General features: G+C 32.5%; 1 protein-coding gene across 1 annotated transcript; it reads left to right on the forward strand.

Annotated features, from left to right (window-relative positions):
- The first annotated feature begins 14283 nt into the window (after window positions 1-14283).
- On the forward strand, window positions 14284-22352 carry LOC132754735 (uncharacterized). Its single transcript, XM_060745419.1, has 6 exons — window positions 14284-14481; window positions 15099-15229; window positions 15591-15685; window positions 21324-21443; window positions 21643-21777; window positions 22069-22352. Exons 1-6 carry the CDS (start codon window positions 14335-14337, stop codon window positions 22092-22094), a joined length of 654 nt encoding a protein of 217 aa, XP_060601402.1. The 5' UTR covers window positions 14284-14334; the 3' UTR covers window positions 22095-22352.
- The last annotated feature ends 4781 nt before the right edge of the window (window positions 22353-27133 follow it).

Consider the following 27133-nt stretch of genomic DNA (forward strand, 5'->3'; position numbering starts at 1 on the left):
TCAAATACTAGTATAGGTCAGCTGATAACAAAATTCAATTTGGCATAAGAAATTACACCCATGGTTCAAAATTCAACTCTGCACATCAAAAAACACAAAAAAGTAGGTAAAGTGATATCAAAAATATCAGAAGCAGGTCAGCCGATATCAATATATGTTTCTGCATCAGAAATTACACCCCTTGTTCCAAATTTCAAATCACTTTCATGACAATTGAGTCAAAATGTGACCACCACTAGAGTGTTTACAAAGTTTTTTCATATTTGGGTAGTGTGACCTAGTTTTTGACCCTATGTGACGCATATTCGAATTTAAACTAGAAAATATCAGAACAAACTTTCAGACAAATTTCCAGGATAATTGGACCAAAACAGTTGCCACTAGAGTGTTAACAAGATTTTTCTTTTTTAGCTCCTGTGACCTAGTTTTTCATCCAAGATGACCCATATTCGACTCATAGAATATGCCCTGTACTGTTTTTGTTTGGGGTCCGCCTGGTCTCCTTGCCGCTGGGTCGTGTGGGTGTTGCGTTCATTGAACGCCGCCTTATCTTGTTGATCTTATTTGTCATATTTCATAGAGGCAATTACATAGAAAAACATCCTGACTAAGTTTAATGACAATTGAGTTAAAAATGTGACCACTAGAGTGTTAACAAGTTGTTTTTTTTTCTATTTTTATCTCCTGAACTAGATTTTCATTCAAAATGACCCATGTTCGAACTCATCAGATCAATTTAATAAACCTAACCAAGCATTCTGACAAAGTTTGATTATGATAAAGGCAAAAATGTGACCAATGGAGTGTTAATGAACAAATGTGGACAGACGGCGGACATTCAACGATCTAAAAAGCTCAACCTGAGCTAGCCCACAGATGACATACTTTATATATCATTTAACATGACCCTTGATTGAAAATGAAATTATTCTATTTGATACTTTGCATTACCGTTACACCAATTTTAGTTTGACAAGAATTACATTAAAAGGAAAGAAATTCTGATAAAAGATTTGTGCATGGTAATTGTAGGTAATATTAAAATAGAAAAAATAAGAATACCTAAAGAAAGTCCAACACAACAAAATTGAAAATGTTGCAGGCTCGGTTTGATTGAGCCTGTTCATGGACGGTACTGTCAAGTGCAAACTACCGTCCATGTCCCCTTGCACCGGCTTAAGCAGAATTCAACATTTAACATGAACTGGTACAATTTGGAATTTTGAAACATCCGCAGATGTGTTATCATGGAACCTTCAATGTGACACGTCAGTGCCATTCCATGAAAAGCGGCATATGGTCCCCAAGTAAAAAGAATGCCTGTGCCCTAAACGAGAAAACAATGGGCGGAACTAAATAAAATGGAATTTTGAAAGAAGTCATAGTGCTTTCATAACTTTACATTTAATAACCTTATGGTATACAATAATTCGTAAATTTCATGCAACGAGTTTACAAATAAAAAACATGTATTAAAGTGTAATACAGAGATATCAGTGCTCGGTATCAAGTCACTCTGAAATCATCGTTATTACTCGACATGGCGGCTTTAATTTTAGTTCATTTTGTTAATTTCGTTCATAGCTTTGAGATTATTTCGACCTCAAGAAAACGTGATATGGTGATGAGAAATATAAACGCGCTAGAGCACGTAAATATAGGAGGTTTTACACAACAACAGGTGTCAGTGGGGCGTGAGGTATGTTGCACGTATTCATTATCCCTCATGTACATACTCAATCAAACCGAGTCTGCAATTCTTTTGTAATTTTGTTGTAATTAATGCTTCCGAGGGATCGCTTTGTTTCCAGATTTTTTTCTTTGTTTTCATTTTTTTCTTGTCCTCAAAGTATATACAACAGTATACAATTTGAGATATAGTATATTACAATGAAGAAAATAGAGAAAAACAGAATCCCTAAAGAGGGTCTAACACGACAAAATTGAAAATATTGCAGGATCGGTTGAGCCGTCCTCCTGAAATGTAAGGAAAAAAGCTTAGTTGTTTTCTGTGCTAAACATGCACGCCCTATGTGAGCAACACTCTCACACATTTCGTTTTCGTTAGAAACATGCACAAAAACATTCAAGACGAAGCGTTGCTTTATTTTTTTAAAAAAACGCAGCTTATCTCTTAAACATAAACTACACAAGTGTGTTTTTCTGGAATAAATACTTCAAGCAATAACGCATATCGTCGCTTGAAAACTGTAATGTTCTATCTCCAAATTTTCCAAAAACGAGTTAAATACACAATTCTGTCCGTAATGGACTGTTCTATCTCCTTGGCATGTTTTATTAGTGCTTCAGAGCTTAATAAATGAATTACAACAAAACCATCCTGTTCTAACTCCACAAATTCAGTATGTTTTGATTAATAGACTGTTCTAACTTATTAGACCAATCATACCATCGATAAATGTCACGTGACCTGTGGGGGGCATATGTAACATAATGTTCTAAATCCAAAGTACCGTATCAAAACATTGCATTAAATTACGTGATGGCAGAAACATTTTGAGCTAGTTGGTTATACAACGTTTGCTGTTTATTATATATTAGAACTAAATGTAAGTATTGAATGATATTATGTATTCATAAATTTACTCTAATCATTAACATTTTATTCTTAAGTCATATGAATTAACTGCATGTGATTAAGCAGCAAATAAAACTGCCATGACTTGCAAGTAATTTCGGATGTGTATATTCGGATAGAAACAACTGTGATCATACAATTTCAACAAGCAAACTCGTAAATAGGAAATGTTTATATGTTCGAAAGATTCTTTAATCAAAGGCACATAATGTCTCAGAAACCATTTTTTACTTTACAACAGGCAAATGTGAGCTTTAGAAATTATAAGTAATAATAAACAGCATGCTAGATACTTTTCGCCTGAATTATACTTAGGAATGCTAAATTCTCTTTATAATAAAAGTAGGAAAATGTCAACAAAGTAGTATTTTGACTTCCATTCAAAATATTGAATGCATGTAACTGTACTACATGTGCAATTAAGAAACAATATCATAAGATTGTTTAGGTTACTGGCCAATGCGAAACTGTTTTTTTGGAAACTATAACAGAACTCCAAATATAAAGCTTTTGAGAGATAAAGATAAAAGCAATTTTGGGGCACAGCGGGCCTGTTAGAAAATTTATAGATATTAAACGTTTATATAAAATTTATGTTTTAGAATGCATTAACGTTTTATAACTAATAGAATACTTTAAAATAAAAATGTTTTATACCAAAGTCAGAAGGAAGAAAAATATCCTTATAGTATATTTAGTTTGTCTTGTAATTTGTCTTTGAATTTCTGAATGTATATTTATATGACATTATGTTTGTAATGTTTTGTACATGGACAATCTTTAAATATGACATTTTTGAATGATAAGTAATGGCTTCTACTACCTTTAAGGTCTTTTCTAGCAGATATGTTTTCATTACCTACTTAAGTTATAGCCACAATATTTTCATTCCTACAGTTAGAAGAACTTCTTACGAACACAAACAAAACGTGTAAAGCGCATTACAACATATTTACTATGTTTCAAACTTTAAGAAGGAATTTGAATTTGACCATCTTTTGAATTTTCATGAAAAAAAAATCTTGAAAGATTTTTGTCAGCATTCTAGAGGATTTGAAAGTTTTTTTATTCCCGTTTGCATCTACAGCTTTCTTTTTCTAGACATTGAATCAATTTGAAGGTATTAAATTGTAATGGCTAAAGATATAGAAAAAGATAAAAATGTCAACAAACTTTATGTGGGTATTTTATCTTTATTTATTTGTATTATTATTTTAATGTCATTAATCACAAGTAGTAGTCCAGTGGTAGGACGCGCGCTTAGGGATCGAGAGGTCCTGGGTTCAAACCCCACCAGGGGCACTGCTAATTTCCTTGCGCAAGAAATTTACCTGCGATTGCTTCACTTCACCCAGGTGTAAATGGGTACCTGCGAGGGTGGTATAATTCCGTTGCGCCAAAGTGTCGGCTGCACTAAGCGGAGATTGATAGATAGATACCAGTAGTCCAATGACCAGGGATAATAGTTGTTAAGTCGGTGAACGTGCGTAAGCATGAAACTTAGACTATAAAATGCAATTTAATTACTATTAGATAATATACTTGATCAAAGGACTTTAATAAAATTTCAAATGTCATAGATGCATATGGTCTACGAAATAGTGTGGTCTGAAAGATTACTAATCAAGGGATAATTAGCCGAGAACATTTTTGGCATCCTTTGTAAGATAAAACATACTGTTTCATGTGACATAAATCAATTCAACTTTAAAGACATAATGTTATAAGTCACATTGAACACTTTGATTTTAACAATTTTTGAAAAAAAGTTACAAGGACTGTTCTATCTCCAAATGTTTTCTTAGGTTTTTAAGCAAGGACATATTAAATTCCACATATCTTTAAAGATATTGAGTTGTTCTCCCGACACGACGTTTAGTAGTTTTTAAATTTTTTAAATCCGACAATAAATAAAAAAGTTATGCAATACAAAATCTTTACATGCTTTTTTCTCAAAAGCAACAAAATGGCACTAAGAACAAAACGTTTTTCAAGCGACGATATGTTATTGAATTAATTAATTAATTAATTAAAAGAATCCATTTGAACACAGTTCACCCTAAATTAGAGAAAAAAACATTTTACAAATACAATCATTTAAAACAGTCTTTTTAGAAAATATCAAAACAGCAAAATATCTTTCAGTTACAGTTAACAATAAAAATACAGCACAGTACGTCAAAAAAAGAACACGCTTTGTTGATGAAAATTGTGTATATGGTTGGCAAATTTCGAATTTTAAATAGAAACCTCAACAATAATACTAACATACATGACATATCTTCCTTAAATTTGCAGTGTTATTAGATTTTCCGATAGCAAATGTGTATGTTTTACTAAATGAGAATACAGTGCGAACTTTTGGAACAACCCTCGTACTCACAATGTCTTAATGATGCAATTTTCACCACACTTTCCGTTTATTGATTTAGTAATATTAAACAGGAGCGATACATACCATAAGAATAGCTCATCCAAGTAATATTCCCTATAGTTTAAAAAGAACGCCAGATAACGCTTAATTCATAATGTACATAAACACCTTCGAAAGAAATTAATTTTGAGTCATCTACCTTTGAAAATGACTAAGAGGAGCAAAAATAACTAACTCCTAAAGGGGAAGAATGTTGACCCCCACTTTTTTAAATAAATTTGTTTCAATCATGCTTCTTTTTAATCATGCAAAGAAAGATTTAACCGCTAGATTAAATTTTACTCCTTTGTCCTTGTTAAACAATTACATACTTTTCAACTTACAGGTCTTATACTTTAAGTTCCTGTTTTTATGACCTTTTCGTCTATGAAAATTTGAATAAGATATGAAAAACATTGAAGTGAATCATTGTACGACAATCAATGTTCAGTTATACATAATAATTAACTCTAGTTGGGCATAAAACAGTCGCAAATTATCTAAGCTTATTTTCGCTAAAAATTGTAACTGACTACATAGAACAGAACAGATCTGATTTCATAATCGATCTCGTCTTGATTTATCCTGTACTGCTGTATATCTTCATGCATTGTATAGAGATTTTTATTGTCATTTTACTATCTTATTCAAATTATATGTATCACCACAAAGTAAACGTTATAAAAAAAATCAGAAGAAAAGTCCAATGCTTAACTTTAAGACTGATTGTTATAATCTATAAATGAGAGAAACAAAGAATCCCTATAAGAAAAAATCAAAGGCAAAATTTATATGTTGTCAAGTAGGTTTATTGAACACCCATTTTAAATGAAATAAAAAAATAAGAAAGGCCCTGACCAGTAAATGGTAAGTATTTGTAGGAGCTTAATACCAGCATAAATTACAAAGTTGAATCCAGTTTAAAATAATTGTGCATTCGGTGTATTGTTACGCAATTAAAACTGCACTACATTTTAGATAACGACATTTTGTTTTATTTTGAAAAAGAGCATATACTCGTATATCCTCGTGTATTATTCCACTCAACCACTCAACAAAATATATTAAAATGACTGAACTAAAGTAGCTCAAGTATCTATGGCACAACAATTATTACGTAGAATTTAGTTTTCTAGATAAAATGTTAAACCGATACGTTAAATTTCAGATCTATGCAATGTTATCCCAGTATAATGGAAAAGATCAGTGAATCATTTTATTTGAATAATTTGTCTCTCTGATTTCTCACTAAATTGTTATTTTATCTATGTGTGCAATTTTATTTCATTCTTTAATCATTTCAATAGGCAAAACTATTGATAGAAGGGATTTAAGTGTCGCGGTTTTGTAGATATTAACATTTATTTTACATTTATGCATTTCAACTTTTACCATTTGATCCTTTTTCAGTTACAAAAGTACTTTACATAATGCATTAAAATTGTTTTTAAAGTTGGATTCTATTCAAGCCACGTTACTTTATTTCAGTAATTCAAAATTCTGAATCTTTGCTGCATATTTCATTGAAGAGTTTTCAAAATTATACAGTATATAAAGATTGTAAAAAGCAAGATATATTATATAAATAACACATGTCTGTCGGGGTAATAGAGGATATTAATGACCAAAGAAATGGTATATTACCCCGAAAGACCTTCAACAAAATATTTATTCAGTACTCACTCAAGGAAAAAGATAGAATACACAACATAATCTTTACATTTTAATTTTGCTATAAAACAATAAACTTAACAAAAACGGTTCAAAAATGGTTTTATAGATTTCTACATAAAGTTGAGACACAATATATATGCATATATTTTTTTAAATATCATTACACCCAAAAACATATTGTTACAAAGTCTAGTTAAACTTAAAACATTGCTGAGTATGTTGTTATGAAATAGTTATGTGCCCCAGGGTGACAAAACATATTCCCCCCGGAATAATGTATCTTAGAAAAAACCCATCTTGTTAACGAAGGAGTTAAATTATAGGCATATTTGTACTGATGTCTCTTCTAAGAAGGACAACTTTCATTTTAAAGCATTTATTCATATGTCCCTATCACTTGCTTTGATAGTTGCCTTATCATATGCGCTTTTGACAGTTTTATTAAACAAGTTACATATGAAATATTGCAAAAAGGAAAAAAAAATGAAACACCATATTAATTGTATGAAAGTCTTTTGGTCTGAAGCCAAATTTAATCACCACATACAAAGAGACATTTTTTGTACTCAATAATTTCGTTATAGTTTCTTTTTATTCTAAATGTAAAATTTTTATATACTAAATGTCATTGAATTACTTAAACAATTCAAGATTAATCAAGACTAAATATGAAAAAGAAGTTTATAAATTAGAACGTTTTGTTGGAATAATAAATCCGCGGATTTGTACCACGAACAAAGGGAAATATTTAAAACTCTGAACATTCGAAGAAAATTGAAAGTACCCTTTCTAATGCAAAACATCAATAATACAGTTGACGAAGTAATCAATTGGGATATCAATCTTGAAAATTGAAATGTAAGGTGTATGTGTAAATGAACCTGTCATGTTTCGGTTAGTTTGGCAGTAAAATGATAATTTGATTCAAACTGCATTTTTGCCGGGTATCAAAAGTTTTGATTTATTAGCCTTGTACTCAATCATGATCCAAAACCATGAACATTATTGCTTCTTTGTTTTTTAATCCTTAGAAAGAAATGTGTTCGTCATCCGTTTAAGGATTTATGTGCGCATGCTAGACAAGAAGGCAAAACTACGCTGATAAAAAGCCGAAATAACGAATCACGATAAAACAATCAAAGAACCGTTGATGAGAATACAAAAGTGCTATGGTGAAAATTTGAAATAACGACACAACAAAGCTGAGATGGTGAAAGATCAAAGGCACGATGGTGAAAACACGAAATTTAATAGAGTTTTCACCATCGTGGTGTCATTATTTTGACTTTTCACAATCGTACTTCTCATTATCGTACCTTCGGCTTTCCACCATGGTAATTCCGTGTTTTTCATTGTTTTGAGTTATAAGTATGTTGCGATTGTTCGAACGGGGCACCATTTGAATCAGATATCTGTTTAAGTGTTTGAATAAGAATTTTTCGTATAACCCACTTAATGTTTTTTGTTTCTTTTATAGTTTTACGTATAACAAATGGATAAAAACGGAATAATATCAGAAACACAGTTGACATCACTGGAGTTAAAAACAACGTTTAACAATCAAATGATAATATAATGTTTACATAGAACTAATTGCTAGTCATTTTAATCAGTTTTTTTATTACTGTTGCTTCTGCTTTGGTGGATAATTTGCCAAATCCATTCAACCTTTTTTCTGTAGAATCAGAATTTTCTAAAGAATTTAATTTTATAAGAACAGAAGTTCAAAAGGAAATAAATTTCAATTAAATACTGTTAGTAAAGAATATGTACATAAAGAGCTTGCTTTGTAAATTAAATTGTTCTGAAATCACAAGATAAGATGAAATTCCAGCAAAATTTTTTAAAGATGCTGCATGTTTTTAATTTAAAGATACGATATATAACCTTTCTAGTGAATAATTCCATTACATATAAATCAGTTCCAAGTGAATTGAAGTGTGCTAAGTCAAACTAATTATTCAAAAAGAATAACAGATCTGATGTATCCAACTATAGACCTGTCAGTATTTTATCTATTCTTTCAAATTTTTAGAAAGACTTACAAACATTTTTAGGGTAAGCAGGGACTTTACAATGAATTACAGAGTGGTTTTAGATGTAATTACTCTAATGCCTCCTGCCTTATTCATCTCTCTGATCATCTTCCAAAGGACTGCTCACCTATGTTAGATTTGCAAAAGGCGTTTGACACTGTGAACCATGACATCTTGTGACAGTGGAATGGTTTAAATCTTATTTAACTGGTCAAAGTGAAATTGTAAAATTATATATAATGTCTGAAGCTATGAATATTACATGTCGTGTTCCTAGTACTATTGTTTCTCTGTTATGTCAATGATATGGGTATCAGCATTAGCAAAAGATGTAAGCGTATTTTTTTATGCAGATGATAGTGCGATTTTATATTCATGCCATTTGTACTGTTTTGGGTAAGGAACTAGAAAATTGTATTAAATAGCTTGTTAATAATAAGCCATCATTACATCTTGGTATAGTTATAGAGTGTATTTTATTTCAGTTTTCGGAGAAAATTGTCACAACTTGAGTTGTTTAAATAACAGTGTAACACTCACACCATGCAATCTCAACCATCAGTAAATACAGGATGTAAGGCAAGCTTAATAATTAAAGTTTAATTTAGCACCTAAAACAACAATAAAGATCAGCTAGGCAAAGACAATGTTCACAGGACGCAGCTCTTTTTTTTAAAGATAAAAAATCGAAAAGTTAACATGCTGTTTCCACATGTCATTATGAAATTTTACCAAAGTATCGTGATGACATGTGCATGATAGCTTAACAAGTTTATATGTTGTTTGAACATATCATCACGATAATTCGACAAGTTAAAATGTATTTTGCACATGTCATCACGATACTTTGACAAGTTAACGTGTGTTTGTACAAGTCGTTATTATACTTCGACATGTCAATATGTTGTTTTCACATGTCATCATGATAATTTGATAAGTTAGCATGCTGTTTGTCAGCATGATTCTTTGACAAGAAATGATGTAAATTGCACATGTTAACATGCTCACACGAAACAAATGATATCATCGTTCCACAAGATAGCAAAAACATTGATTACATAAGTCAGTCACGGCGTTCCATACTTATCCATCACTGCGCACATAACTTAAGTGTCCAAACAACGTATTGCCAATATGACAAAGGCGTATTTTGATGATCAGCGTCATAGCACAATGTGTATATAAATGTAAGAATCTTACACCGGTTGACGGTACTAGCCCGTGCATAACTGATACGGCGAAATCGAGCTTGTGAAGGGTTTACGCTAAAACATTCCCGTCTATGACGACAGCCAGTGTTTCATTCTCTTTCTTTATATATAAACTTTCTTTATATATAAACTTTATTATAATTCGAGAAGAAATAATGAAAAGCTATACTTACATTCATCACCTTTCCTTTTAGGAGCAACATAATTCATCATGGAGAAATTACGTCATCTTTAGCTCGTAGTTCATTAATTAAAGACGTCTAGCACATGACTTGTTATATACGGGGATGTAAGATGAGTGTCTCTAGCAAGGTGTAAACAGAAGAAAATCCTAGTTGATATACAAAAACATTATATGATTAAATTATGATAGTTGCAGATTAACTTTATATAAACTTGAATACATAGTTTCTGTTTTTCATAAGATAATTATCGTGTTTAAAAAAATTAATAAAACAGTACTGCAGTCTATAAGTCTGCAATTAAGGTGAAGTAAACAACAGATTCGTGATCTTATTTACAACCATTTTTATTACTTCAGCTTCTTGATCTAATTTACAACCATTTCATTACAGAAGTGCACTAGTATAAATGTTATGTGAGACGTTTTGAGATTTCACAAGTGACAATGTAATATCCTGTTTCTTTCTCTACCTTTTTTGCCAATATTCCGACATTAAACCGGATTTTCCAAATGTTGAGCAAGCAAAGAATTTTAAGAGAAAATATTTAATGACTTATGTGTTATAGAGAGACATCAGTAAAAATATTTATCATATGCCTACCTGTCCATATTTGTCTACATTTAATGCATCACGTGTACAACGAGACAGCCTGCGTGTGATCCGGAATGATAAAGCTGGCGAAATGCCAATTACGTAATGAGTTAACATTTGCTATGGTATACAGTAACATACAGTCACTACTTACAATGGGTAGAAAAACACTCTATATGACTTACATCATAGAAAAGTATCGTTTCTTTGCGGTTTTTTATTTCATAGAATGAATGTTCTTTATTATTCAAAGGAATCAATTTTTTATTATGTTGCCATTAGTATAATACGTAAACAAACATTTAATATTAAATGTCATAGTCTGCTGGTAACAATAACAGCTTCTACCCGTGCAATTAGTTCAAACAAAAATCGGTTAACACATCCTTGCCGTCCGATCAATTTTTGCACTGGTCGCTATTTTAAAATATTTCATATAAAATTGAATGGTTTGCCAAGATTCAAAGAAAGAGAAGTACAGTAAAAGTATTTAGCGTTGAAAAGGGTAAAAATAACATTTTGTTCTTGCGCATACATTTGAGAATTAGTTCGATAACAAACACATGATACGTAATGCATATACATGTATGTATTTGACTAAGATGAAACTTCGTAGTCAAGTCGAAAATACATTCCCTAATCAAAAGAAAAATATTTATCATACAAGAGAATATAATAACAAATTTTACCTAGCTACTTATCCCGACTCTTTTCTCTAACGAAAACTTTCTGGGTTTTGTTTAGGTTTTTTTGTTTGTTTGTTCCTCTTTTGTTGTTGTTGTTGTTCTTTTCTCAAACATGTAAATTCTATCTCTCTGGATGTGTTCTGGCTATTACATTGCAGTTTGTATGAACACTGCCGTAAAAGAAGATCGGTGGATTGAAAAAGATCCTATCTATACAATCTATGAATGTATGTATTCTATAAATATGCCACAACCAATCTTAAAAAGTGGGGAGAATACATTGATATGAGTGGTCCGACTTGTCATCCGTCCATATATCTACCTTTAACTTGAGGATAAATGAATCGTTAGTTATGGTATTTGATAGTGATATGGAGAGGAGATGACATTTGTTGATTCTGAGGTCATTTAGATAAATGTAACGACCACAATGATACTCTTCGGTAAATTTTTATCCGATCAAAAACTTGAATAAGGAATAAGTCAAGGTTTCTTAAACTAAATAGAAACGTTATATATGACGAGTAGTGGCCCCCGTTTGAATTATATGTCATTGTGTTAAAGATCATAATCATATTGAATATTTTATATACAAAAAGCTGAATGTCTGTTTGATAACGTGAAAGAATGAGCTTAAAATTTCCTAACTTAGTAAGGACATTGCGTGTTGCGATAGATGAGGTTAAAATGAGCCTTAAGTGTAAAATCGATATCTTATTCAACCGATATCATACAGAAGCAATTTAAATGTTTTGCAATTAATATTATGGCCGGATCATTTTTGCTTTGAAGATCAAGATATCTCTTTAAATCAGTATGAACACGTGTTGTATTTTTGCTGTCAATCAACCAATAAGCATGATATTCATTGATAGTATGAAGTTGCAAATTATATGCATACGTTGAAATTATCACCATGATATAAATCATTATGATATACACTACTTTGTCTAAGTTGTAAACAAAATAGGTAAAGGGAAGATGGCAATGAATAAAAGACAAAACGATGAAGTGTGTGCTACAAAACAAAATGGAGCAAAATTAGAAATAAATTATCAAACGTTAACAGATGGTTATTGGTGCATCTGATTTCGTAAGGAAATGAAAAAAAAAGTCAAACTTTTAGCTCAAGAGGAAAACGAATTGTAAAGTAACCTCGAATAAGTAGTCCAGCGGTCTCTTGTTCGAATCTCTGGTAAGAAGAATTTTTCCTGGACAACTCTTGTTGGACATTTAGTCTATTGGCCAATTATCTCTCTACGCTGATACAGAAATAATGTGTTATTAGGAGTCGGTCACTTGCGGATAAGTTCGTTATTGCTTGTTAGATACGTAGGACAGCGCTAGATAGATCGACTACCGAGATATCAACAAAAACATGCGATAAAAAAGAACAAACAAACAAAATTAAACAGACAAATTATTTCAGATAATGAAAGGAATCATGAACAAACCTTCACGTGACGTTTTTCATCACCAACACAACCACTTAACGATTCTTTAAACAACATTTCACATTAAAATTAAACGCCTTCCCTTATTACATTTTAAAACTTTAACAAATTTATGTCTCTGTGTAAAAAATTTAACTTGAAATGTAACTTGAAAGGTAACTGCTAAAATAATAAAAGGGTTATTTAAATCGGTACACCTTACGTTTGCGTGATTATGTCTAGATATATCTTCAAAGATCCTGGTACGTTACGTTTTATCTGAATGTGCATTTGCAATCATATATACTACAAATAAACAAACAGCTGTTTGTATAAAAGTTTGGAAACCTTTCTGTTGAAAATTTTTCAATTATATTTAATCGTATATATATACACCCACAGTACGTTCTTTTGAGTGCAGATATTAGTAACCAACACTTCAGAGCAAACTCATTGATTGGCTCATTTTTCCAGGGTTAACTTATTGTGACGAAGGAAAAAAGGATAGCGAAAAAAAACCATATTCAGTTGCTCGTTCATGGTTAATTTTTTCTAGCGTGTTATTTTGTGACATGAGGATATGTGTTTTATTTTTGCTAAATATACAAGTAAGATGATATCACTCGGCAATCTGATTTATACTCGGGGGGCTACGCCCCCTTGTACAAAACAGAAAGTATCGTGTTTTGATGCTCTTTCTATAACATCTTCACATCTAGAATTGTAACAGTAATAGTGACAGTAACAGTGGTGAAGGGAAAGAGCTTGGCACCCTTAACCTTTTTGACCACAGGTTCGTATCTCGGAAATATAATTTGCCTTCTCTAAAGCCTAGGCAAAACTATGTTTACGAGTCAAAAAGTCGCTAAAACAGTACATGTTCTTTTGGTCCGGACGATAAGCGCTTTAGAACAGCAAAATGTTCACGGCGTTGTGGACCTAATTTTACTCTTGAGCTTACTTGACAAAGCTTTAAAATGTGATTACTATACTTCTACTGATTCTTCAATTTGCCAGACTTTAACACTTTGAATGTCATATTAACAAATAAAACTGGAAACAAGTAATCCCTCGGAAACATTAATCATAAAAAATTACATGAAAATTGCAGACTCGGTTTGATTTAGTCTGAACATGAGGGATAATGAATAAGTGCAACATCCCCCAAGCCCCCTAGCACCGGCCTGAGCGGTACTCAATTCTCAACACTCAACAAAAAACTAACTCTTACAATATGGAAACAAACCTACAATAAATTATTTCTAATGAAAGGAAAAAGTTTTTATACATTACAACAAATTACAAAAATGCAAAAACCACAGTGTATTATACTATCTGGTAGGATATACAACCAGCGACATTCTGTGTAGTTGTCTCACTAATTAGCGTTACATTTAATCGTTATAATCATGTAATCGTCATAGCAAACGATATATAAATATAAAATATAAATTCTCCTTACCCGAGTATCCTCTAGAAAGTACAGACAAGATATAATATGTTAAAATGAATTTACAAGTCGTCGTTTTTCTGATGTTCTGTGCTGGTTCGGGTTTAGGAGAAAAGGCTAAATTCTGCGATAAATCACAAAGTATCAGTAATGTAATAATTCCAGTTGACCAAACATTTAGTCAAGATGACTTTGATTATTATGTAAGTACAGTTATATTGTTCTCCATAGCTTTCTACTGAATCAATAACGGAACATTAGGATATAAAAGCAACTATAATAACAAGATTGTATACTTAACATGTTTCAAAATATTAAACTTAGAACAAACCTATAGCTCTTTATCAAATATATATTAATATTGTATGTGCCGTAAGAAAAACATATCATTAGAAATGTGTAGTTATTAAAGTTTTGTTTCTGAAATGCATTGAAAAGTAGCTGGTTGTGATTAAATAAATTTTTGTTGTTGTTAATTTAGTAATTATAAGTACAATTTTAATACAATTTAGAAAAACTATACTGTAGCCTATTTATTTATCTTACCCAGCCGCATTCATGAACATATGACAAACTTGCAGTATAGCTAGAGTGCGCCTTGTTTGTTTGTTATTTTTCTGGACAGTGTTTTGACAGATCGAATGTGACTAACCAACTTTGCTGAATTATTAACTTTGCAGACGTTTGTCCTTGTGTTTGTTGTACTACTGTGATGTAATAAATGTCAAATTATTCCAATATATATTACTCACAGAGTAACTTATTCACAATATCAGGATCTTATATTACTACTTTATTTATACAGCACACTGTTATTAAGGTTGCAGGTCCAGTTTTGAAAGAAGCTTTTGTCTTGGTGCCTAACCCTGCACCGTTTTCAGTTATCGCAGATTACAAATGTAGGATAACGAAGACCGGTGACTTTGCCTACCAGCAAGTATGCAATGGATTGTAAGTTTAAATTCAATTTTCATGTAATGCCTGTGTAACATTATGCAAAATTACTGCAAAACATTTTAAATAACATTTCTAAATAATGAAATCAAGTAAGTTAAGAAAGAAATGAATTTCTAGTTTATTCAGAATGCTAAAGTAAACAAGGCCTTCTCGTTTTATTTTATGATAGACGGTATTCAATAGTTGATGAAGTAAATTTGGATCATATGCAAGGCAAGTGCAGATATCTGTTGAACGTAGCCGATTATTATTGACTTTTGTTCTCATATTTTGACTCTAGAAATATGTTGATGAATAATTATTTTTTAGTTAAGGCGACATATCACAATAATACAAAGATAGAATTGTTCTTCAGCGATCCAAACTGCAAGTCATGCATAGAATACAGCTTCCCAATGACGTCCGAGTCTGACGGTGACAAGATCACAGTTACAATTATAGATCCGAACGGTACGTTTCTTTAAGATAAATGTATAGAAATTTCTGTCAACGGTTTTCATGGTTTTCCAAACGTTTTGGACATTTAATTAGCATTCTAGCACATCATCTTTTGAAATGAAATACATGTATCAAGTTATACCAAATACATTTACAAAACTTATATCGAAGGATGAATGATAGTTTAATAAAAAGTTTAACAAAAGAAGATTCGATTTTATCAGTCCAAGTACTTCATGCGCAACCAGTATAAAATAAATTGTGGCTAGATATGTGCTACAAATACGGGTTACATTTCCACGGTGTCAAGGGTATACGCATCATTTTTCCGCGTACCGTCGTAAAATTATCATCCTGCGTGCAGCATCGTATCATTTTAGACAAAACAAACACTTAAACACAACATGCATGATGGAAAACGGCCTGAAAGTCACACTTTTGAAGTAAGTGTATTCATAAAAGTGTGTCTACGGAATACGAGGGTTGTTCAAAAAGTAATAGGACTATAGTTCTACTGTTCACATTTTTTAATTTAGGTGCACAATTTTACAAGATAATTATATTGGAACATATGCTCTATACACAGTGAAAAAAATCAATAAAATATTTTTAAAAATAAGGAGTCTGTGAAAACTTCAAATGACAAAGGGTACGGGACCTGGCGCTAACAGCACAATAAATGACGTTTATGACGTCGTTAAATAAAAACAAAATATAACAAGTGTCATTCCGTCTAAAAGAATTCTCCCTAGTGTTCTAGGTGTCTAAATCATGAAAATTTGACCAGACCTCATATATGTAGATGAAGTGAGAAAGACAACGATCACATTCTCGTTCCACTCTCTGAAGAAGACACCCGATAGCCGACCACTCTCGGCTTTTTCTCGTATTCTTGTATCCTTATAGTTATCAATAGTTTAAATAGGCATTAATTTATGATGTTAGTGAGAAAGCGATTAATAATATGAATAACACATATAATCGTACGCTCTTAAAACAATATGATTATGTAAGTAAAAAAAAACAATATTTATCAATTGAAAAGTATATTTTCCTACTAGGAACAGCGTATCATTTTTAAAAGAAAATCGGGGGAAAATATTAATAATACCTTTAATCATTATTACATTTATTTATTGATTACACGTATCTCTAGTTAAATGAAATAAAATTTTGTTTGAAACAAACCATTGACAGAACTGAATCAATAGACCCGTTGCAGAAATCAAACATGCCGGACAGTTCGCGGACTGTTTACCGTTGATCATTTTGTAGCGCTTCATTTGACGTCACTAACGTCCCGTCAATTTCCCGCTATCATTCTCATCCTTTCCTGCTTGTGATCTCGTATGTGCAGTTTTTGAATTGCTTGCGCAAGCTGAGAACGAGTATCCTAATAGCCGATGTTAAATTTATGTTTTCGTAGTATCTGAAGGAATATCGCTTATTTTTTAGCCAAGTTTAACGATCGCACACATTTTCATTTGTTTTAACGAACGTCAAATTTCTACATTTAACGAAATGACCACTGCTGTTCAAAACTTGATGATTTAGCCATTTCATGTCTGAATGACGTCAAATTTGGGCATAATGTCACTTAAATATAACAAGTTGTGTTGGTGGAATGAATGGGGAAAAAAGAAAATAAATTATAAATAAAATAGAAGTACAACTACACTACACTGCGCCGGGTGTGTGTTACCATAGTTATTCAATAACACAGGGAACACTCGTTAAGCACAAGAATTCAATAAGTGTATGCTAAAATTGAAGAAAACATTTTTCGATCGATCTACATATATAATGATTCTAAATTGAATTGAATATAGAGATGCAAGACCCTTAGTCCTATTACTTTTTGGACAACCCTCGTATTATGATCATTAAATCTGATGTCTTCACCTAGTTTTTATCGAAGACTTGTACGATTTATTTGTTTTAATGAAAACAGCTAGAGCTGGCTTGTGTAAAATGATCACTTGGAAAACTTTTAAAATGAGAAAACTATGTTGTAAATCAAAATACTTATTTGATATAACTAGACGCACATAATATTGCATACAAATTTAAGCTGTTTAATTTCTTAAAAAAGTCATAAAAGTGTGACAACTGACCGAGTTCGTGGTACCGTATCGTGGGTCCGCACTGAAAATTGTGGCACCGTATACATTAGCGCTAGACTTGCACCGCATCATGATGATTAACCTAATGGTTGTATTTATTTATTGTTGCCCGCCTGGGCGAGGTATGTAGATGTATATTTATTATTTACAAACCGGAGGAAAATGCATAAATGCTATTCAGTTCTAGAAGCAAGCCTTGTTATTTTGTGTGCCCGGCGTAAACACATGTGCATTGGACCACGGTCATATTCGAAAGAATTTGAGCCTATATTTTATTATTAAAATCAGTTCGATTAGGACAACCAAAGTGCAAATTGCTAGCTTTCTTGGACATGTAAAGAAGAAAGTTTATAATGAAAATATTATGTATTTTTAACACAAATATGCATATATAAGTGTTACTATTTTATACATACTCTTGAGATAGTGCTTACGGAGAGACTTTCTAAAAAAAAAAACTTTTCAAGCTTCCTACTCAATCCGTGAAATTTAACATTTATCAATTATCATGTAAATGAAATATTGTTAAAACTAAACAATTTGAGTAAATACATTGGATTAGTGAGGAATCGAACCCTGAAACGTCGGACTTAGAAATTCTGGCATCGCTTGTCGAGGCGTGAGCTCGAACCCCGCCAGCGACCATCCCATGTTTCCTTGAGCAAGGAATTTACATTGTTGTGCTTAAAGTTATCTATAAGTTTTATAATAGTCTATCAATAACTGGAACTACAAGGAACATACAAGCATGCAGACAGAGATATGTAATGGATACAGTACGAGTTTACCTTCAAAAGTGTCTTCTTACAGACATAAAAGACAGTTATGAAGAAAAAAAGAGGAACTGTATTTGACTTATACGACGTTTAATTCTAAAGAACCTATGAATTAATAAACACATTTAATTATAGATAGATCTCTGTATGTTCACTTTGGGCAGTGAAAGGTGTAGGTAAAATATTTACGCACGGAACTGTCGTACACTTAGTCAATCGGACATAAGTTTCCTTATTCACATGCTTACCTTAACGCAATGTTCAGCCGTTTATGGCAGTTGAGTTTTTGTGTGTGTCAGGCGGTGGGTACAGTAAATGCCACGTTATTGTTTTTTTTCATAGAATGTCAGACGATATACAAAAAAACTAAGTATGGTACCATCTTCCAACAAACAACTGTTTTGTCAATGCTAAAATCAACAATTACTTTGTTTCTGGAAAAGGCCATCCAATTTCTCAATAAACTAGATTTTCGCATGAGATTCGCATTACTTTCAATCGGTTTCTATAGTGTCCTGTTTGAGGCAGTAAAAAGATCGCCTGTTAAGATTGCTTTTTTTTGTTTAAGCTCAACTATTCGAAAATTAGGAAGAGCTACTGTAATTGTGAATTTTGACAGGACTATCGCCCTTATTGAAAATTCTGTATTATTAAGGCTCTTGTTTTACTATCAAAAAGCGCACTGACTCTTCTTAATAGATAATTGAAGCGAGATTTCGAAGCATTTTTCTTTAATCGCTGATACTGTAAATAAGTTACAATTCTCGAATGAAACATGTGAAAATTAAGTTTATTAATTAATTAAGTATATAAATCATAATGAGAATGTATCTACAAAAATACAGAAAGGCGGACAAAACTTTTAGAAAAAATCGTGCATGTCAATAGCAGTTCTTTAACTGTCCCAAAAAGGACACTGTTTCAACTGTGCTAAATCCACGTGGAAAGTAACGGTTATTAAAAAGTGTCTTCTTACTATGGTGGCCGATTTTGGAACGCTTTTGTGCGTCATATTGGCGCCAAACGGCACGTTATCAGACTTTTGTCTTGCCGTCCTGTCGCTAACGATGTACGTCAAACAGCGCGTTGTCGTGGGGCGTGTTTACGCGATGTTACATTGTCGCTCGGTTCAAATCGAAGGATTGGCTTATAAGCCAAGCGACAGGGCGACATCGAGACAACGCGCCACACTACAACGCGCCGTTTGGCGAGCTTTGCAAGAAACAGGACGACAAGACGAGAGCGCGACAACGCACCTTTTGGCGCTTTGTCGTGTTGTCGATAGCGACAAGACGAAAAGGCGATAACGATACAGGTCGCGTTGGCGCTACCGACAAAAAGAAGCGGTGCCATGATTCTGCATGATGCGGTACCATGTTTATCAAAGTTATTTTGATTTTACAATATTATTTTGCATTATTTGTGTAAAATTGGTATGTAATCAGCTCGTGTCAATGCTTTTTGTGATCATTTGACATCTGATACTTCTTCCGACAACTTTACTTTCGCAAAAGGTTAAAAAAATGTTTGCATCAAGAATACAAATGTTTCACATGTATAAAAGTGTTTTTATTAGTTTCTGATTATAACAGCCGAATAATGTTGCAAATGGTTTTGCACACATAGATGAATCATTCAAAACTTCCGTGTTGTATGCAAACTCTCTAAATAAAATCACTATTAGTAAGAGTAAGAAATTTTGGCATTTTTGATTTATCTCTTGCACTTTTCAGAAGATTACGTAAGAATGATACGGTACTGCGCGCAGGATGATAAATTATCGACGGTACGCGGAAAAATGATGCGTAAACCCTTGACACGTTATTTCTTTTCTTTTATAGCCTCCCAAATTTGGGGGTAAGTTAGTTAAGTATTGTGGTGCATGGGTGTGTGGTTTGTTGCGTACGTGCCGTGTGGTCCAGCGGAACTGGTTATACCCCTTAATGGGGAGGAAAATGTGTTGTTTAGCCAATACAAAGTGAGGATAAACCTACATTGTCAGGTAAACCTCGGAACTTTAACCTTCATTCCGTGAGTCTTTTAAGGTTTTGGGGCCTAACATTATAAAGATATTAGGTTACGTTTATGGTTAGGAACGCATTAGGTTAGGTTAAGGGTAAGGGATAGGGTTACAGTTAGAAGTCAGTTGAACAAAGAACAAACACCTCACATTGTTATAAAAACAAATTGTGTATGTGCGTTAGTGCTTGCGTGCGTGTGCGTATTTCATGTCCGAACATTCAAAATACATATGTAAACATAACCACCATTAAAAGTCAATCTCCCGTGCATCAAGGTCAAATCTAAGTATTTTTCCCATAAAGTTATAAGGTTTGATAAAAATTTATTTCCAGTTCGTAACTTCTTGATTTCAGTTTAATCTGGTTTTGTGTGTCTGTTTGTTCGTTCGTTTGTTTGTTTCAGTTTATGCCTTTTCCCAACAGTAGTTCAAGCATTTAGGCGGGTAGTTTCCTTACCATCCCTCCTAGAGAATTACACCAGTACTAGACTACCTTCCCCCACGCTAAACTACCAAAGCATCTCCCGGGGATCGAACCTACACCAGAGAGGTAACTGGATTAGAAGTCATCGACTCTAACCTCTCGACCACGAAGGCGGTTCAGTTTAATCTGGTACACTTGACCGTCATCACAATGCAACTGATCGTATGCCTGTTAGAGCATATGTTTTTGTTCGTAAATTAGAATTATTTGTATGTACTTGTATGTTCATTTAGTCATTACATTACAGGAAAACCGGTAAATGAGTACTACTGGTCCCCTTGTCCAACTAAATACATTCTGAGACTTCAATGTCCAAGACACATCATTCAAGAAGGCAATAAATGTGCACGGACTGGCGCCTGGATAAGTATGATATTTTTCCTTCTTAAGATAATACTTGATGATAATGAAGCTGAGTCATAATTATGCAGATCAATAATGCTGATTTATATTTCAGCCACAATGTTTAATGAACTTTGATTAAAATTGTGCTAAAACAATGTTTGTATTTTAACTATAATCAAGAACCCATATGTTTTAATGTTTTAACTTTGTATTTATTTCAGGCGTTTTTCTAGTGGGTGAGATGAACAAAAGTAGTGCACCATGGACTGATATCTCATTAGACATCTTCGCTAAAACTGGGGTCAAGTTTGGAGAGATTGATGGCATGAATTGGTTTAACGAAGAACATTCCGGAAGTGAGTGTTGTTGAGGGCGTGGACGGGAACTTGCACTATGAAGTACCGTCCATGAACAGGATCAATTAAACCGAGTCTGTACATTTTCAATTTTGCTGTGTTGGTCTTTCTTTGGGAATTCTGTTCTTCTCTATATTATTTCTCTTACCATTTAGGTACCATCACTACAAGTTTAAAAATAAAAGCATTCGCAAAGATGAACACGCTATATAAGAACAGTTAATACTGCTTTTGTTTGAATCAAAACTAATGTCTATGTTATATTATTTGTTATCATTTTTATTATTTCAGCTCAATGTGATGTTTGTAGAAAATGAGAAAAGCAAAGATAATTGCATGATGATAGACGCTTACACTTCAATCAATAAAATACAAAAGTTATTACTTGACATAACTATAAATGTATTTAGCATCATTTTTTTAATTTGTGTTCTTTTTTCGATGCCATTCTGCACACTTTATCGGGTTGCAAAACTAAGTTTCGTGTACATGCATCATATCTCCTGGTAAAAAGGCCAAATCCTGAGACAGAAAAGAAAAACCTTATCAGGATCAAATCCGCTGTAAACACTATAGCCATTTTATACAATGTTATAGACAGAAAGATAGAGTACCGTACTCAAAGTGCAGATATCGTAGCCAAAATCAGTGTCACATTAAACGGTCATAGATCACATTAGAGTACGACACATTTGTGTAGTGATAATTTTAGTAATCATTTTAGAATTATAACAGAAACGTTAACCATTAAAAGGCTTTGAAATTATCATCAACCAGATCCACATATGATAGATCATGGTTATCAGAAATATTTCATGCCTCCAGATGAGCCAAAACATTACAAGAAAATCAAACTTGAGAAAAGTTTAAACGATTCAAGATTCCAAATATAATTTTTTTACATGTTGTGTGCTATTGTTGACTAATTTCACACAATTTTACCATATTTCTAGTGCGTGACTTACACAGTAAGGGATATTTTGCATATTTTGACTTATTTCTGGTAATTTACTTGGATTGTAAGTGTCGTTTGCATTGTCTACATTAATTCACTTCACAACTAATACTTCTTTTAAATACATTTGAAACATTTTCATGACAATTAGCATGCTGCCTTAAGAGAATATAAATTAAATGCATGGAGGGATCTCACCTGTTAGTGATACAACATTAATGTTCCCTATCGATCGACATACAATGTATTGTCAAGCGCCTAAATATGTCATGGTCATAAAGACACAGGCAAAATTTTCATTTCTTCGTTTTGATTTTTACATTCATAATTCTGTAAATGTCCTCATAATGAATACACTAGACAGTCACATGAACAAAACTGTTCTCCTTAAAAAAAATAAAATGGTGGAATCCTCACTTGACCCACTTGGGTCAGGTTAGAGCGTTACGCTTATTTCACAATAGTTGTCACAGTGAACTCTAAAAACGTTTAAGAAAAAGTCTAATGAATGATTTTCGTTTGTTTAATCATACAATATCCACAATATCTGTTTATGTAACTTCAAGACTTTGTTCAAATCACATTACTAGTGTTAAAAATACTCGGTGATTCTGTCGGCGTCTAAATTCGTTCAACATATATATATATATATATATATATATATATATATATATATATATATATATATATATATATATATATATATATATATATATATATATATATATATAGGTTTTGTGAAAAATATTTGCATCTACAAAATACCTTTTTCAAAAACACTGGATCCAAAGAAGGATACAAGAACGTGGAAAAAACAATAAATTTTTGGAGAAAATAAACGTTCATACAGTGATTTAAAGTATAAATACCCAAGTACTTTCGGCGTATTATGCCTTCATCAGGGGTGTATTACATGTATAATGTGCACACAATCGAGCACAAAATCTCAATACGTGTGTACTGTATAGTATCAAAGATTGAACTGAAACACAGTCGCTAGAAAGGTGATAAAATTACATCGATTATGCATGGCTGTCGTCATAGACGGAAACTCACCAGAAGCTCGATATCGCCGCATCAGTTATATCAACTGGTGTATACATGTAATACACCCCTGATGAAGGCATAATACGCCGAAAGTACTTGGGTATTTATACTTTAGCACTGTATGAACGTTTATTTTCTCCAAATTTATATATATATATATATATATATATATATATATATATATATATATATATATATATATATATATATTTACGCTTCAAACCTAAGATATATAGAATTAATACAAAAATTCATGCTGGGACTTTAACAAATGAAATTTTGACAAGTTATCATGTCTTTTGCAAATGTCATCACGATACTTTGAAAAGTTAACATGCCGTTTGAACAAGTCATCATTATACTGTAACAAGTTTATGTGTCGTTTACAGTCATCATTATACTTCGACATGGTGTTTTCACATGTCATCATGATAATTTGACAAGTTACCATGCTGTATGAACAATGCAGCATGATTCTGGGACAGGAAATGATGTAAATTGCACATGTTAACATGCCCAAACGACAAAATAATATTATCGTTCCACAAGATAACAAAATCATTGATTACATAGGCAGTCACGGCGTTCTATACATCGCTATCACTGTGCACATCACTTAAGTGTCGGAACAACGTATTGCTAATGTGAAAATAGTGTATTTTGGTAATTATCATCATAGCACTCAAAGAATCTTACACCAGTTGATAGTACTGATCCGTGGATAACTGATGCGGCGATATCGAGCTTCTGGTGAGTTTCCGTCTATGACGACAGCCAGTGTTTGTTTCTCTCGTTTTAAATATAAACTATAAATTATAATTTGTTAAGAAATTATAAAAAGCTATACTTAAACTATCACCTTCTTTAGGAGCAACATAATTTATTACGGCGAAATAACGTCATTATTAGCTCGTAGCTCATGAAAGACGTCTTTAAAAGCATGTGACTTGTTATACACGGGTATGTAAGATAAGTGTCTCTAGCACGATGTAAACAGAAGAAAGTCCTAGCTTATATGCAAGAACAAAATAACAAGAGCAGAATCTATATTACGTAATGTACATCTAATCATTCTTTTACCAGTTATTCATGCTTTCGAAAAGTTTCTTTTGAAATCCTGCTCGAAATATAAGTGTCATGAAAATCCCTTTTTTAAATCACTGTTTTCTGATATGATTCAATCAAGATGATATTTACAGATTAACTTTAAATAAACTTTGCGTTCGTAGCTTCTGTTTTTCATTGTTTAGTTTAGAAAAAAAATCAAACAGTAGTTCAGTCTATAATTTTGCAATTAAAAGTAAACACCATCTTCTTGATCTTTTTACAAGTTATTTTTAACTATTTGATAGTGCACTTGTATAAATGTTATGTGAGACATAAGTGCATTAAAGTTTTGAGATTTCACAAGTGACAATGTAATATCATTTTTCTTTCTCTACCTTTTTGCCAATATACTGATATTAATCTAACTTTCCAAATGTAGAATAGGCAAAAAAGTTAAAGAGAAATTATTTAAGGAGACTTATGTATTATAAAAGTTCATCACTAAAAACAATTATCATATAGCTGTCCATATTTGTCTACATTTAATGAATCACGTGTACAGCGAGACAGCCTGCGTGTGATCCGGAATGATAAAGCTGGCGAAATGCCAATTACATTAAAAGGTTGTATAATGAGTTAAAATTTGCTATGGTATACAGTAACGTACAGTCACTATTTCAGGCCCGGTCACACTGCAAGAACTTTGCTGGAGCGTACCTTGAACGGTAAGGAGAGGGGACCAAATTTCGACAATGCTCGTCACCGCACACAAAATTGTAAAAAATCGAAAACACGGGCGTTGCCTAAGCGGTGCACCGCTGAAGCCGGCGTTGCAATATCGTTGGCTACGGTAGCGAGCGGTAGCGAGCGTTGATAAAGTGGTGTTCTGAGCACGCGGGAGTTTGCTCGGCGGGTGTTTAAAGTTGGTTTAGCGGCATACAGCTTTACACTACGGAGAGCTGCACGTTTGTTTTGTTTGTTTGTTTGGATTTTTACGGCACGTCAACACATAACTGGCCATATCGTGCCGAATGCTATAATTGGCTTAAAATATTATGTAAAAAAAAATTGTAAATGACAATAGAAATGAGCCAATTAGATCCTAGAATACAAGTTTATCTCTTTTAAATAATCAATTATGTTTTTTGATGGAATTGTATTAAAAAGTTCTTTGAGTGAATTTACAGAATAAAATCTATTACGGGCCTGTGAAAAATCATGACATTCAAGAAGAAAATGCTTGACAGTAAAATTTTCATTACAACCTACACAGAAAGGGGCATTGTCATTTGTGAGTAGATAAGAGTGGGTAATTTTAGTGTGTCCAATTCGGCATCGAAGAAGAACTGTTTGATCACGGCGGTTTGACAGAGATAGAGATGGTGACATATCAAGAGATGGTTTTTGTTGTGATTGATGCTTCCGAGGGATCACTTTACTTCCAGAATTTTTTATATCGTGAAGTTTATTAAAAACGGCATTGTCCCAATTTGCTTTCCATTCAGCTGATACGAGTTTATTTATAGCCGGTCTAAAATCACAAGCAGGTAACAATAAGTCAGTTTTTTGAAAATTTAATGATTGTTTAGCTAAAGCATCTACTTTTTCATTTCCTCGTATTCCTACATGGCTTGGAATCCAATATAATTTAACATATTTTGTTTTTAGTATATCATGAAATCGTAAAAGAAGTTTCTTTACCATGATATTGTCAGATTTTTTATTTTTAATGGATATTAAAACAGAAAGCGAGTCAGAAAATATCACAAATTTATCGTGGGTATGCTGTGCTATGTATGACAATGCTAAATCGATAGCTTTTGCTTCAGCAGTAAAAATTGATGCATTATCTGGTAACCTCATACTAGATGTAAAATTATTTTCAAACACAGCCGCACCTACTTTGCAACCTTCTTTTGAACCGTCCGTATAAATATGTATAAAATCTTCATGTTCTTCCTTAATTGTTAGAAACTTCTCTTTGAAATATTCAGGTGAATTTGATGCCTTTTTTATATTTGAAAGGTTAATATTTATTTCAGGGGAATTATAAGTCCAAGGTGGAACATCCTCATCGTCATTTTGAAGGATACTGTCTGGATTAATTTTAAGTTTATCTAAATCATCTTTTAAACGAAGGCCTAATGGTTTAATTTCCTTTGGTTTGTTAACAAATTTTTCAGTATAACATGGTTTGAAAATAATATTTTTAGCTGGATTTTTCCTATTAAATGAAATTCTAGTTGCATATTGAAGTGATAGCTTTTTACGACGAAGATAAAGCGATGGTTCCCCAGCTTCCGCATA

The sequence above is a fragment of the Ruditapes philippinarum genome, unplaced genomic scaffold, assembly GCF_026571515.1.
Source record: "Ruditapes philippinarum isolate M1 unplaced genomic scaffold, ASM2657151v2 ctg1916_1_1_1_1, whole genome shotgun sequence".
In the NCBI taxonomy this organism is placed as follows: Eukaryota; Metazoa; Mollusca; class Bivalvia; order Venerida; family Veneridae; genus Ruditapes; species Ruditapes philippinarum.